The sequence below is a fragment of the Anomalospiza imberbis genome, chromosome 1, assembly GCF_031753505.1.
Source record: "Anomalospiza imberbis isolate Cuckoo-Finch-1a 21T00152 chromosome 1, ASM3175350v1, whole genome shotgun sequence".
In the NCBI taxonomy this organism is placed as follows: Eukaryota; Metazoa; Chordata; class Aves; order Passeriformes; family Viduidae; genus Anomalospiza; species Anomalospiza imberbis.
In genome coordinates this window covers 102,521,657-102,540,825 of record NC_089681.1, presented here as the reverse complement: position 1 = coordinate 102,540,825, position 19,169 = coordinate 102,521,657, and the positions used below count along the sequence as shown (strand labels likewise).

Sequence of the window (19,169 nt, the reverse complement as noted above, 5' to 3'; positions counted from 1 at the left end):
GGATGAAAAGAAAAAAGGTAAATTAAATGTGCTGATACCATTTGTTTGAACCATATTACTGTGACTTGATCAGTACTAATCTGTGCATGTTTCTACTGTTGTTTTATTTAAGCACAATATTTAGGTCAAGAGCCTTACTATTTTCCTACAGGAATGAAAAGAACAGTCTCCATTTTATTAGTGGGTACTTGGATCCACAAAGCAAAGGAAATATTTCCTTTGGGGCACACAGAAAGCCTACATCTATATCTCAAATCAATACTACAGACAAGGATAATTATGATTTAAATTCATTCTCGTTGAAATTTTGTGGTAGATAATGCTTCAAAGAAGGAGATACAAGGAGGAGTGGCTTAAAGGACAGTAAACAAACAACAAACAAGGAAAAGGGAAAACAGCAGTTCTGACCACCAAATTTGAGTGGATTTGGAAGGACGTCCCAAAGGAATGATGACAATTCCAGCCCCTATAAGGACTGGACATAATGCTTGTAAGTTATCCACTGCTAGCACAATCCTTCACAAGAACTCCATTACAAGGATGCACTTATGGGAGATAAAGTTAACTAGGGAGTTTGACTCAGCTGGGAACAAGAGACAAGAGATACCTGAACTGTAGGTCCCAGGAAGTGCTACAGTTTTCAAACCAATCTGAGACAAGATGTGGTGTTCCAACACTCCTGACAGAGAATATACCCACTTTTGACAGAATTAATACTTTCAGCTGAAAAAGTACTAGTAGTGCTTCCAATAATAATGCAGTCCTGCCTCTTCCTCAGCAAAGAAGTCATAATTCCAGGCTGATGTTCTTGCAGCAATGCTGACTTTGATAACCTCCTACAGGAATTACTGCACAATTGGCCACCACTGGTATCATCTACTCCACTGGGGATCACTTGACTGACTTCCTATGGCAGTCATTAATTTAGAGACATCGTGGTACTGGATCAGCTGTGCTGCCTGGGACAGCATTGTGAAAGGAAATTTTTAAATGATGTGTGAACTTGATCAAGAAGGTGTGTTTATGGATATTTCATAAGATATTAAATAATGATTAAAATATTATAATCATAACATATGAGTACTGTAGTCAAAGAAGGGCTGTAAGAAATGCTTAAGACCATAAACAGTCTTCTAAAAAAAAAGTCTTTCATGGCCTACTACCTTTCTACATGATGCAAAGTTGCCACAGTTTTGCAGAAAATTGCCCATCTAAACAAGAAATTGATTTTTATTCCGTTTTAGCATTTTGAGTCTTCACACAATTCTAAGCAAAGGCTTTATTTCAAAACACATGTTGGAAGATGCTTATTTTCAAAGCTTTACACAGACACAAAGTAAGTCAGGAATGAGCCTGCAGAATTCATTCAGAGTACCTGAGCAGAGAATAGTAAAGAGGATAGGTAAAATTATAAAATTATATTGATGTTTCTTTCCAGAATTTTGCTGAATCTAATGCTGGAAAAGCTTTATGTTTTCTTGCTGTCATATAAAAATTCTCCCAAACTCAGAATATCACAGTTGCTGTCACTAAATGGACATATAAAACACAGACCCAAGCAGTGGTCCTGAAGTGCTATAAATAATTAGATCATTCTGATGGATTTCTAACTGCAATTTTATAGGGGAAAAGTTAAATCACCCCCAAAAAATTATCGGGGAGGCAATTTCATTTAACAATTATATTTTGCAGTAGTCTCAACTTTAGTCCTCCTGGATTAAAAGGAGGGCCCTGTCATGAAAAATGTGATGTCCTCTGCCTCTAACAGTGGTGTAAGAAACAAGCGTTAGCACGCAAAAATCTAAAGCAGTAGCTCCAAGTATTTGCAAGATGGGCCTAAAAATATCCCTGTGACCACTAATTTATTCTTCAGCCCTTGCTTCTGGTTGACACAAGCTGCTTCTGGGGCAGATGCCCTATCAATTACGCTGGCAGAACTGCCAGCCGTGCCGGGTCCTGCCACTGCCACTGCTGGTGGGGACCACAGCCCCTGTGGAGGCTTCACACCCGCGCTCTGCACACTGATGCACAATTACGTTCGCCTCCATCCTGTTTACTGCTTGTCACGCCTTTCATTTTAGAGGTAATCTTTGGAATTGCCTGGCTCTATGCTTGCCCAGGGCCTCACGCTCTGGGGATACTGGGACCTTCAGTCCTGACCTCAGCACTGCTCCGGGGCTGAACAGGAAAGTGTGTGAAGCATTTTTTCCAGAGCTGTAAGTGTTATAAATTGCTGTATTAAATGTTCATTACTACAAAGAAAGCTTTAAGTAAATGGTGCCCTCTGAAATGGTATTCAGATTATTCTGCAGTTTTGTGAGGTGAATTTGATCATCCTTGTGGGTCTCTTCCAACTCTCAATATGCTGTTCTGTGACTTTTTATTCCAAAAGGGTTTCACGATGGGGCAAAGAATGTTCTGTATGTTTAACTTGATTTGCGCTGAGAAAATAATTTCCAACGTAGCTCTACTATTACAGGCATACAGGGTATTGTAATAAACCTTGAAATTCTCCTCACATGCACATCACCTCTTTTAAAAGGAAGGATAAGAGGAGGTTCACTTTGGCTTTGTGACTGTATTGGGCCTTCAATAGGAATATATTGAATTCTCTCAAGTTCCAGCTCATGCGCATGATTATGCACTTTACTGAAAGAAGCTGAAATCCTTGCAGCAGGACTGCAAAGTGCTCAGCAACTCACAGGAGCAGGTTGTTTAAACTATTAGGACATACTAAAAATAGCTTAAACATAATTTTCTCTATTTTGAATGCAGGTGTATGATGTCTTGGAAATGCTGAGGGCAGACCAACAAAAAAGCTACCTACTTTTTAGGTCACAAGTGGTGACCTTGGGGTTTAAACCTGAGGTCACAATTGTAGTATCTTCCTGAAGTTATCTTAGAAGGAGTACGGAAGTCCTTCATCCAGAAAACCATTCAAGCTCCCTGAATAAAGAGGGTCAAATACAGCCCAGTCCCTGCTGCTGAAATGTGAGGGAAGTTTCCATGCACAACTCTCTTCTGTAATATTTGAAATGCTACCTGAACAGATGACTCTTGGACATCAGGCATAAGGCGTAGTAAAGATTGCTCTGCAAGTCGCCCTTTCAAGGCAGAGGCCTTAGGGAAATGAATGTGGTGGCAACAGATCTGTTTTCTTCAGGAAATAATACCTATCTTTAGACCAATATACAGTGCAGTCACTGTCTGTTGACAGAATTTTTTAAATTTAAACACTTTGGGCTGGCTTTGTAGAAGAACCCAGAACAGGAATTGTGGATTGTTTCTCACCTCTGAAAAACTCTGCTAGCATGGCATAGGTGTGGCTGAGCACAGCCTCAGGAAGATTTTCTATCTAGGTGCATGTATATAAGAGATACAGAGCTCAGCAGTCTTTACAGCAATTGGGTTTGCTCTATGCTGACAGTTGGATGGAAATGTTAATAGGAATTGTCATGAATCAAGTACCAGTTATTACTCCTAATAAAAAAAGAAACTGCAGATCTGTGGAGCTACCAAAAAAAAAAAAACCCAAACCAAAATCCCAACCCCCCAGTTTAAACACAGGACCTTTTCAAGGGTGACATTGTAAGAAGAGGAATCTCTCTTCTTCAGCAGGACAGCTCTCACTGACTCAAACTGATAACTCAACTTCTCATAGTTTTCCAAGTGAACTGGATCAGATTTCTGTCACCTTTTAACTGGAGACCAAGGAGGACCCGGTTATTCACTTAATGGGCAAAACAGGGCATACCTGCCTTACAGAAGGTGGAGACAAAATCCTGGCAATTACAAAGCCTGGCAAGGACATGAGAAATGGAGAAGGAAAAGACTCTCTTCTCTTTGTTTCACAAAGCTGGCTTCCTTCAGCTGTAAGCATGTCTCATCTGGGGTTCCTAAATGCCTCTTTGGCCTTGCTCAGATCCAGTGAGTTAAAATTATTACTCTGTGATGCTGCTTGCCAGTGCTCAATGCATGGAGTGCTCTTCCCTGCATGGAGTTCTGGGTGTGAAAAGCAGCTTTTTCAAAATTAAGCAAGGACAGTTACTGGAGATGTTCTAACACTTGGTGCATTTACAAAGATTCTTCAGATAAGGTAGATTCTTTTACAAAGATTCTTCAGATTCTTCAGATGGTTGAATAAACCCTCTTTCTTTTTGCATAATTTCCTTTCTTTTTTTTTTTTTATTTTATTTTTTTATTTTACATGTAGTTATGAATATTGAATACAGGTAAACCAGAGCTTGCTTGCTCATCTTATGGTAAAAATTGTGCTTGAGAGCACCTAAAATTGCTGCTACTTTCAGACTGTGGTCACAAAGACTAAGACTTTTTTGCTGAGATACCTTCTGGCCATAGGGTATCAGTAAAGGGTCAGAATCTCACAGCTGTTGATCTGGGAGAGAATTTGAGGGCCCTGAAGGTGATAATGCTTACCATTCATCTGGTTAGCTTACTCAATATTTTATTCTACCTTAAGGCACATTTAGTCTGTGATATCAGGAAGTGGGGATTTAAAGCTATTGCTCTACATCCCTCATTTTCTGGCTGCTCTTAATCTAATAATCTGTGATGCATGTTGGAACTTTCCACCAAAGTACAGCAATTGCTTGTGGACGTTAACAGAATATAAACCTTGTGAGGACTTGCTTCTTCTACATGAATGTATCAGTAGTCAGTATAGGAAAGGCTTTCTTGAACTATTGGAATCAGGGGATATACAAAACAATGTGCACCAGTGAAACTATGGGCTGTGATCATAAATCCATGCAAAGATTACCACTACCTTCAGTAGAACAGGATGAGTGCCACAGGAAATGGGGTTTAGCCACCTGATTCATGACACTTCCAAGCCTCCCTAGTCGATGCCAACAGGTAGATTCTGCCAGGAAGCAGTTTGATATGCTTAAACAAGGCTGAGCTCTGAATCTACTTTTGTACTAGACCTGCAAAGCAGGGCTTTATTCCACCTTTCTATACCTGGAGAGAAGTGTGCATGCCACAGAAAGCCTAAAACTGTCAGGAAAGTTGCAGTTGCAGTTCATTCTGTACTGATTTGAAAGTATGATAGATACTTGACCTGATGTCTGGGACAACAGAATCAGAGTAAGGGAATGGCAACAGGTGCCATGTATTTTCTGTCAAATCTAAATGTCAAGCCAGGTCAATTTCTAGTGGAAATATCCATAGTGATTAAAAAAAAAAAAAAAAAAAAAAAAACTAAACACAAGCCTTTTCCATACAACCTTCATATAAAATTGGATGGATGAAGAAAATGTGATGTCAAGTGTACAACAGACAAGATTTCATTATTTCCTGCCAGGGAGTCTATGGAGGTGCTCTTTAGGTTACCTCAGAGATAAACTTGCATCTTTGCAAGAGCCATTTGAGAAATATTAGCGACTGTCATTTGCTGATTTCACAGAGTTCAGAGCAACAACCTCGATAGGTGAGACCTGGCTTCAATTCCTTCCTGTACTACAGGTATCCACTTTAAATCTGAGCAGATCCTTCCTGCTCTCCTTTGCTTTCTTCATTACCATAATAAAAACATCTTCTCACTTCACAGAGCTATTGTAAGCATAAATGTCCTGTCATCTTGTGAGGTGCCAAAACTATTTAAGCAGAATGCAGATGTATAAATATTGTACATGGGTGTCTGGTGTGAGAACTCAAAGCTCTCAGCTGCCTTTGTACAGGCATGCAGAAGCCAGCAATGTTGCTGGGGCTGCTCTACTTAACTTTCACAAAACATTTGCCTTCAGTGAGCAATGACACTAAAGCAGGCCTATTTTAATTTTCTGACCAAGAAAATTCATCCCATTTTCTGAGCCACGACTAAATTTTTCTTTTTAACTTATTCCCTGGATTTATTTGTTTTCTGTGTATAAAAGAAGGAATTTGTGCTTTTTATAAGTAGTTTATTATGGATGATAAGTGAGCTAGCAATAATATAATCAGGTTGATAATCAGTCTATAACCAGGTTGATATCTCTTTAAGATTTGTAAGTACTATTGGGAAGGTTTGCTTTTCTTTAAAAAGAAAAACATTGGGTTTTTTTCCAATGAAAGAATTGTTGCACTGAAGTGCACCTTTCAAAGCACTAGAGCATAACTGTGAATGTTTAATAAGGCAATATTGACAGGACTGAAGAATGGAATAGCTTTAGAAAGTATATCTATTTTTTGTGAGTATCTATATTTACCCAAAAGGGGCTAAAACCTGGGTCCTGAAGTATGATCTACAGGTAAAAAAGCCTGACTGCAGCATTCAGACTTACCAAAGTGGGAGCTTAACATTAACAACCTGAAGAAAATGTCTCATGTAACTTTCAGCTAGCAGATCACAATCATGTTGAAAACAGAGGAATTTTTTTGGATCTGGCAGGGAATGTTGCCTTGATTTTCTGGGTTCTGTGATTCTGAACTATGAAAACTAAGAAGTTAGTTACCTTAAAACACTCAAAAATTCACTTCACCATTGCTTTCAACAAAAGAATGCAATGTTTTTGCAAAATAAAGGGAATTGAATGAATCTAACCAGGGCAGAATTTGGAGTTGATCAAGTGTCAGTCTGAGAGCTGGTGGAAGGGTGCAGAGCTGATGCCTCCTTGTATCCACTCAGCCTAGTAAAAAGCTGTGTTTTCTCTTTGAGACATGGAAGGAAATCTGACTGTGACAATTCTACTTGTAAATGCTTTCAGGGTTCATACAAATATAAAAACAAACATGAAGGCGTTAGTTTTGGGCATTGTCTTAAGGATTGCAAGAATTCACACTGAGAATCTGAGCTTTACTCCGAAGGAGAAAAGAAAAAAGAGTATAGCATCTCCTTGCTGTTTGTTAATGCAAATTGAGTAACTGCAGAGAAACTAGAAAGCTTTGAATTTACCCTTCCAGCATACCTGAAGGCACATGAGTCATAGCACCAGCTATTTAATTTTTTAAAAATTTTTTTGCCTCACTCCTTATGAGCGCAATTTCTTCTCCTAATATTGTTCCACTGCATTTCAATACCAAAGGAGGAATGTTTTCTCCCTGGGGTATGTCCCACATCAGAATGCTGCCACATGCCCTGCATTTGACCTTTGCCCTTTTTTGGTTTTTTTGGGGTCTTTTTGGGGCTTTTTTGGGTTTTTTTTTGTTTAAAGGGAGGAAAGAGTTTGTTTTTTAGAGGGATAAAAATTAATTGTTTTTTCAGAAATGCCTTTATGATGATAGGACAGCTGTGTGAGAAAAAAAAAAAAAGAGAATTTATGCTTAAACAAAGGACAGGGAAAGGTCAAAAAGCAATCTGCAGGACGGCAGAAACACTTCAGCCATTCCTCAGAGCAATTCCTCTGAGCAATTGAGAAGTAAAGTAAATGAAAGAAGTAAAACCAATTGCATATGCCTCAAATATGAAACAAAAATACAGTTAAAATAGATGTCAGACTGCATTTTCATGCTTCTTTCTATCCTTGTAAAAAAATAGTGTAATTTCCAGACTACTACAACATCATTCACATTGTGATGTGCTGCTAATAAGGCTGGAGACAATGCAATTTCTTGTCAGTCATCAGTCAGAGGCTCTCAGGACAGATTTCATCAGTGAAAGAATCCACAGCATGAGAGGTCTGCTTTTATTGTGAAGTGTTTTTATTACCCATGAACCATTGTATGGTGATTTCCTTATAGCAATGGTTTTATTCCTTTGATTTTCCCATCTTCTCTGCTAGCACTTTTAGTATGTAACCAACCTCAAAAAGTTCACTGCAGACAAGTGATTTCAATATCAAAATAGAGCCTTTGGATAAGAAAAGTTTCCTGTGGCAAAAGAAAATCAATGGGAAGAGAAGTCTGTTATATAGTGTAAGGGTTACATTGTGCCACCTTTCACTCCAGCTGAGTGGCATATTTTTCTGGTAGTATCTCATACTGGTTTGAATGGGATGTCAGGCACTACTGATTATCAAATGAACAGATCTATTTGGCCTGGAATATTTACTCAGATGAGTGAAATAATGAACAAAGTCCTAGTCTATCCTGCAAAGCCCTAACCATTTTATTTTCTGTCAGCCAATACGAATTCTTAGTGAAGGTGACAAAGGAAAATATTCCTGCTTGCCTCATATTAGGCTTACCCAGCATTACAGCAACAAACAGCATACTGTGGTGCAGGTTACAAAGGTGACAGAGCAGTACTCAACTCTGTCATTATAAAGAAAAAATTAATTGAAAACAGATCATACAGTATTTGAAAACATGTTCATAGATGTTTCAGTGCTTTTACAGAGAGGAAAGTTTCAAAGTGTTAATGAAAAAATGGATTGAAATATAACAATTACAATCTCTTCACCAAAATAAATTAAAATAAAATTTAAGCATCATATTTATTTCACAGAAAAAAATTCCAAAGACCTTTCAAATTTTTATAAATTTTTAATTTTTTTTTAAACTAAAACATACTAGGCTGTTTTGGCATTATTCTTTGTTTCTTTGCAGTTATGTATGTTTGCCCTTCGTTTCTCAAAAATTCTTGTCTCATAGACCAAGAGGACACAGTACAAGGTTCCAGGAGCTGCTATTAGAAAGAAAATGTAGGACTCCCTTCTTTCACAAGTCTAGGAAGCTTGACAACACACATAAGTTGTCCCAGTGCTTTACTTGATTAAAAAGACGTAATGCAAGTTAAATTGACAATGTAAATGTAATGGGCTCTAAATGAACTGTTCCAAAGACCTCATTATCAGCATTGTTTGTTACAGAGATTTTACAATTATTTCAATCATGGGATGTCCCAAACCCAGTATGTTTTGTGTAATTTATCCTCCAGCTTTTTCCCCAGTATCCCATTGTTCTTTCTGTAGGGAAGCCTCATGAACTCACCCACACTAAATCACACCTGGGGATATTCTAGATGAGTACAGCAGTCTTTAGCAATAACAGATAGGAAATTGGTAATTTAAACCTTGTACATAATAGCTAAAGGATTTAGAGAGCCATTTTTAGCCTGGAACAGATTTGCTATTGAAAGCAGAGATTTGATGCCATGTTTAAATGGCACAACACCGTATGGCACAGACATCCCCGCACTAAAAAGAGTACTTTTGCACGAGCACCACCTCACAGCAAGATTCACTGCATGACCAAAGTCTCCCGGTCAGAGCCCCGGGCCTTTGGCTGCACTGGGACTCTGCTAAGGAGAAGAGTGTAACATGTATGATATTACTGCCATTGCTATGGACGTGCTTACAGGCCAGCCAAAACCAGGGCTTGCCTGTGCTAGGTGCTCAATTATTCCCCCAATGGTATGTTTTTATTCTGCTAGCTCCACAGCCAGGATAAATGAAACACTTTAGCTTAGAGAGAGTTTTGGTGGAAGGTTGGGGCTTACCTATCCCTAAGAGGAACAAAACCCTCACAAATAAAAGTCAACGTGATGAGTTCTGGCAGTACAGAAAAAGCTATAAAATGAATTCAGTGAATATTACATGGCAGTAATTATCTTTTATTTTCTTTTTCTTTTCCTTTTTTTTTTTGTTTTTGTGTCAACACGTGATCTATAAGAGACTGACCTAATTCCAGCCTGAATAGGTTTCCTCTACCATATAACTGCATTAGTGAACAGAAATACTAAATATGCATTACCACTATCCATGACAAATCATTTGCTAAATTAACTGAAATTACTGTATTCACATTCTCAGGAGCTGCTGTATGTACAGTCCTGAACTGAATGGACATGTTTTATAATTTGCTTTTGAAGCAGCACAGCATGGTGAAAGCTGATGAAATTCCTGCATGCAAGCACAGAGGAAGCCATTACCTAGAGAAGCAGCTGCTTCCCTTCTGCTGCACTAGAAATACATCATATTTATTGGAATTTAAATAATAATCATGTCAGAGATTCATCCATATCTGGTGATGTGAATATTTGGTGATATGAAAACAATCTCTTGGCTTTTATAAGAGGACTGTCCAGTATGTGAGCAACATCAGCAATGGACAAAGCTTTGCTGTGACAGAATGAAATGAAAGTGAACATACATGGATAAAAATGAAATTGGCTGAAGTGTGTGGGGAGGAAATGCAATCCATAACACATCATCAGGTAAAAAGACTGTCTATTTCTGCTATAAACTTTATGCTTCCTGTAAGTGTGGCTAAAAGAGAGCAGGGTATGGATATTTGCAAAATAATTCTCAGATATTGACTTGGAAAAAATCCCTGAGAAAGAGTAGAAAACCAGAACATCAAAGGCCAGGTGCTGTCCCCCACTGCCAAATTAGCTTCATGAGGGGACTCTGGTGCCTGGTGACCTAGACTGCCTGCAGGATTCCTGGTTCAGAGAGGAATGTAAAAGCAGAGGAGCACTTTGTGAGGCTACAGGTTTCTTTAACATCAGGGATACTGTTGAGAAGAGCCGTCACATTTTTATCTGAAACTTTGAGAAAGCTTTTAAAATGATTAGAAAAAGCAGTGGATTAGACAGTCAAACAAGAAAAAATAAATTAGTACTTTTCTTCTCAATTTTTGTTGTTGGATCCCTCTTTCCCTTGCTCCTTGCATTTCTTTCTCATGCAGACTTGTGCATCCACAGTACATTGTTCTCTTACAATCTTTGTTTTTAAAAATCCAGAACATATTTTACGCATTTCCAAGGCTGACATAAATGTGGGAGCTCTGTGCCTTCCCTTATCCTAGCAGGTTCAATCTCTAACCCAGTCTGAGGTACTAAAAGACTTGATCTATTTATGGATGGATAAAGTTTTCAAGCCAAATGCTGGCCTCCCAATAAATGAGATATTCAACCCAAACATCATACCTACATGTCTGAATGACTAGGTAGCTTTTGTTTAAATCCATGCTTTTCTTCTAAAGAAGTTACCATGACATTGTGCTAGTTGGAATTTATGGTTCTACAGTTCAAGACTGTGGAATACCCTCTGCCAGACCTGCTACTACTACAGGCATTCCTGATGCATTTTGTTGTTGTGTTATTTGATTTAAACAGATAATATATAGTCCTCGTAAGAGATGTGGTTTTAAATAATCACATTTAAATTTACACATGGGTGTATAATTTGACTTGCTAGCAAGAAGTATTAAAGGATTTACTTGTTTATTTAATGAAGCTGAAGAAACTATTCCATTGTGTTTTTTTCCCCCCCAGGCCAATAGTTCCCTCCCATTCTGCCTCCTGCACCGAGGCATTTACCTTTAATGCAGAATGGCCCATCGTAGGCAGTTTTGGAGCAGTCGCAGGAGTAGCCATTGTATTTCTCCACACATTTCCCCCCATTGGCACAGTACATCCCGTAGCTCGTGCAGTGGCCAGAGCAGCCAGGCTTCACCCCGGGCGTGACCTTCGCTCTTTCTTCCAGGTCCAGCGTCACCCCGTTCATCCTCAGGGAACGAATGCAGCCCAGGAAGCCTCGCTGGCCTCCTGCAGCGCCTGAGAGGGAATGTTGAACTGTGAGACAATGAATGGATTTCATTGCTGCTGTTTCACATGAAATATCCTGCTAGGCCTGTGGTAACTTTATAAGGGCAAGGAATTGCCTTGTCCTAATGACAACAGATCAGTGAAACCTAGCGCTTTGATATCATACCATTAGCAAGCATAAATAGTAGTTTTTTATCTATGCTTGTTTTATACTAATTAGACATTTGAGATTCTAGCCCTGCACCGTAAGATTTCCTTTCATTTCAATTTCAATATTTTTAGAGATAGCAGTGGAAGAAACGGGCTTGGCTCAACTGCTAAGGTGTAGCCTGTCTCTCCGAAAGATTAGTGATGGTGGGTGCTAATAATAATGCCATAATATGCTATGCAGTGTTACATTTTTCAAAGCCACAATGAGCAAAGAAAAAGGGAGTCAAATCTCCATTCTCAGTTACAATAGAAAATATTCACATTGATTTCCAAGAAACATCATGTATACTATTTACTTATCAGAGCACAGACTGGAGGATGGAACACTGAAAAGCTACATTTGACAATTGGGATTGAGATGTTTTTTTATAGCAGTTAACAAGAACTGTTCTTTTTCACCCCGAGTAAATACTCACTGAAAAAATGTGATTTCAGCTAGGAAAGTCTTATCTGAGGCTAGATTAGAAACAACAATCAAAAAAACCCAAACTAAAAAATGTGAGTAAATAACAAGGAGTCCTGGCATCTTTTCTGCTCATCCCTCTTCTCTTTGGTTACTGCAGTGCTGCAGGTGCCAGAGAGTCCCTGAGGAGATCTGAATGCTCATCACCATAGAGCACAGAGGCTGATATTTACCTGAGTGGGGAAGAGGACTAAATACAAACCAGAGAGTGCTGCTTCAAACCAAGTACTAGTAACTGGATGATTTGGAGTAGGAGCAGGCAAGGCTTGGTCTCTGCTGAGTGCACGTGGCAAAGGGTCTTCTGGTGTGATTCTGTTCTATATAAACTCATATATACTGCAGTGAGGAAAAACCTTCTTTCCCCTCTCAGTGACTGTCCTAGCCCCTAGGACACAAAGTCATCACCCCTCAGTCCCTGTTGCTCACCCAAAGAATAGATATTTATTCTACAGAGAATGGAAAAGGAGGCACTAAAGCAATTCTTGTTCAGCATTACTCTCCAGGGCCCCAATATTCAGGTATTCATTTTGGGCACTCCAACTCGAATCCATTCTAGGTCTGACTCCAGGTAAAGTTTAAAGCTGTTCTCTGGTGTGTGTGCTCCAATCACCAAGTTATATGAAATAGATGTAATTCAGAAAGAAAAAAAATCTGATGCAGATGATGACATTTATTTTTTAGCAACAAAGGTACTACATATTTCAAAACATTGCTGGTGTTATAGTCAATTCAAAATAACAAATAAAATCATCATTATAAATAATTCTCAAAGAACTCAGGCTAGGAAAAAAATCCCAGCTCTTCCTGTTTACAGCAAAAGGCTTGATATTTTTTAGAAGGTTAAGTGTTCCTCTTTTAAATAAACTTTATCTTCCAGCTTATTTTGAAACTGCCATTTACTAGGATCACAGCAGCAAAGGAGAATCTGAGCTTGTAAATAACACCTGCACATCTGGTGACACACTGTACACAGTTTGCAGTGACACTGGGCTGATTACTAAGGCAATGAAGGCTTGAAACATCATTTTAATTCATTTGAGTTGTTGAATGCTGATTAACATGGAGAAAAAAGATTTTTCCCCTATTTTCACTTTCTTCTCTTGTAACAGATATCTAGAGAGGTATGAAAGTGCTTCTTTGCTCAACATTTCATGCAGGTCTGATTCCAGCTAATGGCATTTGGCATGTCAGCACTTTGCAGCCCTGAGGCTCACAGTTGGAGAAATGCAAATGCTGCTGGAATAGCCTGCCCCAAATGTAGTGGAAACCAGTAGCTCCAGAAAGCAGCTGGACTAACTTGGTTCCAGGGAATGCATTTGTGTAACACTGTGTGATGCTTTCCTACATCAAATGAGTAAATAGCCCACAGGACTAAAGGGAAAAGACTGCAGTGAGAGCTGTGAATGCAAAAGTATGGCCAGTAATCAAATCTGAAGAGGCTGGAAGTGCTGCCGAGGCTAGGATGGGCACTGCAGGCACATGCGGTCCTGGCAAGAACTCTGCAGAAGTTTTCACTTCTGTGGTGAAAAAGTGTTTGTGTGTCTGGGAAGAGACTCTCAGCAAAAAAGGAGTTTGGCACTGCAGACTGCTGGAGGCACTTTCAGCCAGGAGATGCAGGTGGAGAGAGACAAAAAGGACAAGTTTCTAATGCATAATATTTTTCTCTTTGTTGATCTTTGTATTTCTGCAATTATGGACACATTTGTCCTTTTTTTTTTTTCTTTTTCTATTTGTTTTTTAATTTTCCCCCCTTTGCTGTACCACAAATACTCGAGGTGCCCAGCTTTCCACATTCACTAACTGTTGCCAGCAAGACACAAGACAAAAAATGTTCAGCGTTGTGAGAGCAAAGCCTGGCTGCCTCCTCTGCACCTTACCAACATAGAGCTGGCTGTACAATTCCAGCCGCGTGTGTCCTTCTGTTGGAGCTTTCCGGACCTCCAGGGGTAACTGGTCCACCTGCAGGCTGGCTTGCTTGACATTCCTCTCGGCATTGACCCGGTGCCATTGGTCATCGTTGAGCGGGTTGGGAGATCTCACCACGATTTCCACTGGCCCGTTTCCGACGTCAAATGAGAAGGAGACCTCAGTAGCAGCTGAAATAGCAAGCAAGAGGTGTCCACAATCTGTTTGCAATCTTTGTAAACGTTCACTTACACTTCACAAAGAGTAAGGAGTCATATCACATAGAAATGTGCACTGCTAAGTCATCTTTCTGAATTTATAGGCATGTTCACTTCCTTCTAACTTGAGTAGGAGTTCATCTTCTAGAAGAAGTCAAACTTCTTGACTTCATCAACAGACCCTCAACCAATTGCATTAATCTTTGCACTCTTCAGCTTTCCATTACATTATTTTAAATTATTCTTTTAATGAATAAGCATTTTGATAAAAAAATGGTGGAGAAGTCTAATTTTAATTTTTTTTTTTTTTGAAGGGCAATTAATTCTAGCAGTGAACTAATAATGCTGTGGTTAAGATCCATGTGATATTTTATGGCTGAAAAAGAAATGGATCTTTAGTAAGCCCTACAGTGCTCTGTTTATACTGTATGATTAAAACCATGTTTAGAAATTTTATTAATGCCCATTAAGCCCTACTAGACATTCCTTCAGGTCATCCTTGGCAGATATATAATTGATAATGATTATTGAATGTTGAGTGTCATTAATAATATATAAATTATTTGAATAAAGTAGTATAATTTTTCCTTTCCTATTGAGATTTAGTTTATATATTTTTGGGTTGCAAATTCTATTCTGGTGGCAAAAGATGAGATGGAAGTGTTAAAAGAGAATGGATTATCAATTACAGCATTCACAAACGAGGTTACCAGACAGAAGTAAAGACAACCAAGAGTTCCATTTAATTTGGTTTTCTCACATACAAAATAAAAAAGCCAGAGCTGCCTTTTAATTCCCTTCAAAGATCTTGGGTGCCCAATTAGGGTCTAAATGTTCCAATACAGCTGTGGTTTCTGCTCAGGTTGAATTGATGATGCACTATTATAAAACTATTATTCAGCAAGGCTATTAAATTGGGGTAAAAGCACCACTCCATGTTCATTATCACTAACAATGCTGATAAATAGTGGGAAATGTTTTTGTACATGACCTAACAGATTTTCACAAGGTAATAGCAGATTGACTTGACAGCATTTTTAAGAAAACTGAATGGATAGGAATACATTTTTTACAGAAAATGTGCTTTCAACCCAAATTTATTATATAATTGATTTTTTTCCCAAAATTGGCTACTTCTAAAAGAAAAAAAAAATTGAAAAGCTGTTGTTCTTTTTGTTCTCCGCTGAATAAAATTTAATTTGTTGAATAAACTGGCTTTTATAAGCCATGGATTTAATCTATTTGTCCTCTTGCACTTTACAAGGCACAAAATCTGTATTAGTCAAAGCTTGCTGTTGCAGAAATAAATATATTTACTTTTAATGTTATTATGTTTTGTAACTTCAGTGGTTCTGCCAATAAACCCAGGCAAAGTAGGAATTAGAGTAAAACCTCTCCAGTACTTAAATTGTATGTTGTGTTCAAGTCTATTTTCAAGTGTGTGTGTATAACTCTCCTTTAATTTTGCTTTGAAGAACTGCCTCAGATCTCTTCACTGTCAGGCTTGAATAGCTTCCCAAAAGCTGTCTGTCAACAAGACTGTAAAATAAGGACCTCTTAGTAGACTTTTTCTCTTATTCTGAGGCAGCTGATGACATTGTCAATATTACTACTGTGTACCTTCACTATTATCCATTCAGAATTTTTGAAAACCTCCACAAGAATGCTTCTGTGTTTGAAAAGCTTTGGTCTTCTGGATAGAAGTATCCCTAAGTTTTTAAGGGAAAGTTTTTCTTCTTTTAAAAAGGAAAGTGAAGAAAATTGGCTAATAAAGATATTTCAAGTAGAAGCTCTGTGCCTGCATAATCTAACTTTATTCATGGCTTTAAACTAAAATTTGTATCACAGCCTAAAAGATATATAATTAAATCTGTACTTTTTAGAGAAAATCAGTCCCTTTGAAATTAGTACCCATTGTATAAATTTATATTATATTTTTATATTTAATCTTATAGTTAGGGATTTTGCTTTCCAGCAAAATCTTCTCATCATAGGCCATTTTCAATGCCTATATCTGCTGAGATGCTGAAAGTTAGAGAAGATAATACTGCATCTATGGACTTCCTGATCCTTCCTCAGCCTGCCTAAAAATATGATTCCCATGCCAAAAGTGATGAAACATATTTTCTAGACTGATGGACTGAAAAAAACCATGAAATATGTCAATGAAAAGAGCTTCACAGATGGACAGAGGCTGCAAACAGGATGTCTCACATACAAGTTATATTACTGGTTCTGGCTTTTCATTCTTAGTTCCATTTTCAGTCTATGGAATAAGTACTTTCCAACCAGGGGCATCTCTAAGTAAGATGACAGGTCTTAAGAGAAATGGATGAATATCTGACCATAGGCATATTAGTCAGAAAATGAAGACAAAAGAAATTTCACACCCCCAAAAAATGAGACAGGTAGCCTGGTGACAACTGACAGGCAGAAGGCTGAGGTACTTAACATTCTTCTTCTCCTCTTCATTCTCAGTTTTTACTGGCAATTGCTCTTCCCACAGCTCTTGAGACCCTGACTCTCAAGGCTGGGGGAATGAAGAGTTCAAGGTTGGGTTTGAGCACACCGTGTTGCCTCCCACTCCTTCTTTTTCCTCAATGCCAGCTTTTTTATTGAGCAAAGTGCTGTTGTTTTGGTCAATGATCAACTCTCCTGGCTGTGTCCCTTTCCACTGCCTTTGCTACCCTCACCCTTCTGACTGGGATAGAGAGAAAGCTTTGGCACTGTGCAAGCACTACTAGCAATAGGCAAAACACCGGTGTGGTATCAATGGTGTGGTATCTAGGCAAAAATTCAAACCACACCACCATATGGGCTGCTGAGGAGAATACTAACTCCACCTCAGCCAGAGCCAGTACAACATCCAATTTGTTCAGAAGTGCAGTGTAACTTCTTATATAAGAACACTGGCAACTGTTTAGCTTTTTTCCCTCAGTATGTTGTACTTTTCAGTCTCTATCTACACATACAATCCTTGCGTGATATAATCACTTTTACTCAAATACATCTTTGATTGATGTGACAGTAGTATTATTTTGTCAAACATTTGAATAGGGTGATTTAAAAAATATCGAACACACTTGTGCATATGTGTGTATTTATTCAGAATGACTGACCCAGCCCAGGATTTTTTTCCAAAAAGATGTAGGAAATGAGCTGCAAAAAAATGACCAGAGGTTTGTACTGGCAACTTTTTAGGTAATGAAGTGAATTTTCATAATAATAATTTTATTTTCTAGTCTACCAAATACCATAAAACCTAAGCCATTTTTTCTAAGAAATAAGAATAATAATCAGACTTTGAACAAATGTCTGAAACTGCCTAATTATTAAAAAAAAGTTAATGTGTGTTTCATTTATTCAGTCAGAACAAGGTTTTGTGATGAAAATTTCATAAAATTGAACAAGAGTGAATTTTTTATGTACTCCTACTACATAAATTCACTCAATACACTGAGGTTTGTGGCTTAGTTTTACCCTTTCTGTGCCTTGCACAATTACATATAATTAAATCTGAACACATTTCTCTCATCTATTCAATTTTCTAAGGTCTCAGGATGTTGTCAGCCATCTGTTCAGAACACAGAAGAGCAACGTTGGCAAACTAAATGCCCTTCTCACTTTTTGTTCTGTGTTGTTTTTAGCTCTATTTAGGTCTCACCATTTCCTCATCTTAAATCCATGAGGCATTTGCCCATAAAAATGAAGGGATACAACTGAACCACTGTGCAGAAAGACCTGGATAGTGTCTGGAAGAGTGGACTGACAAGAACCTGTCAAGTTCAACAAAGACAAATTATAAGAAGGTCCCCAAAGATGATCAAAGTACTTGGAAGCCTATTGGAGGAAAGCTGGAGAAAACTGTGTTTAACTTTGAGAAAGAAGGCTTGGGGGAGACCTTATCACCATTGTTCTGGTATTTAAGGGGTGGCTACAAAGAAGATGGAGACATCCTTTTGATAGGAAGTCACATGGAAATGATAAAGGGTAATGGGTACAAATTACACCTGGGGTCACACAAGAGGGAAATTTTTCACAATGAGAACAATCAGCTACTGGGATAATGTCTCCAGGGAAATGGTAGGTTCTTCTACACTGGACACTTTTAAGATTCAGCTGGACAGGGCACTAGGACATTTTGTCTAGACTGTGCTTTTTTTAAGAAAGGTTGGACAACACAAACTCAGAGGCCTCTTCTAACCTGGCATGCTTTGATATGTGATTCCATGATTCTATGACTGCACTGTCTGTAGGATTCCATGTTTCTTGGGTCCTTCCTTTCAAGGCTTTCTGGTACATATGCTTTAGTTAAGCACAAGTTCTGAGGGTCACCTGCAAGGGAAGCAGCACACATTTCTATGTCCTTTGCTATGCACAAGGTCAAGTTACATGAGCTGATAGACATTTCTGGCTTTCAAGATCTGTGACCAGCTAGATCTCCCATTTTCTTTGAACTCCTTGTGTTTCAAATATCTTTTTTCTCCCCTGTTTTCTAGTTTGATCTTTGTTTAATTTCAGGCTCAGATCTCTAATTATAATGAGGCTGCCAGCAAAGAAAGAGATGTTAATAGATGGGTGGGTACTTATACTAATCAGTAGGTGGATGTTCTCAAGACACATGAACTTCTCTCAACCACCTCTCTAATGTATGCCCATCTCTCTATTTCCCTCCTTCTCCCCCGTTATCCTTTCTTTGAAACACATAGTTTCATGTCCTCCCTTGTACTTTGTTTCTCTTACATCCTCTGATGTATTATTATACCCTTCACATGGGATTGACTGATGCTTTAGTTGACTTACATCAAAGGGATGAGTTTCTAACTTCTTTAGAATCCTTTCAAAATCCCATTCTTAGAACATAAATGCCATGTTACATCTAGAATCAGAGTTCACTCACTTGGCTGTAAAATAGCTTACAACAATAAGCTATAAACTGTAAACT

The 19,169-nt window shown here is 38.4% G+C and overlaps 1 protein-coding gene across 2 annotated transcripts in view; it reads right to left on the bottom strand.

Annotated features, from left to right (window-relative positions):
• The window catches only part of CNTNAP2 (contactin associated protein 2), a 1,020,441-nt gene that overhangs the window by 73,273 nt on the left and 927,999 nt on the right, over positions 1–19,169 (bottom strand). For both annotated transcript variants that reach the window (XM_068202989.1, XM_068202997.1), the window contains 2 exons: positions 13,979–14,197; positions 11,201–11,437 (listed from right to left, as the gene is read on the bottom strand). In XM_068202989.1, coding sequence (XP_068059090.1) covers positions 11,201–11,437; positions 13,979–14,197 — 456 coding nt within the window. The remainder of the gene's footprint in view (positions 1–11,200; positions 11,438–13,978; positions 14,198–19,169) is intronic.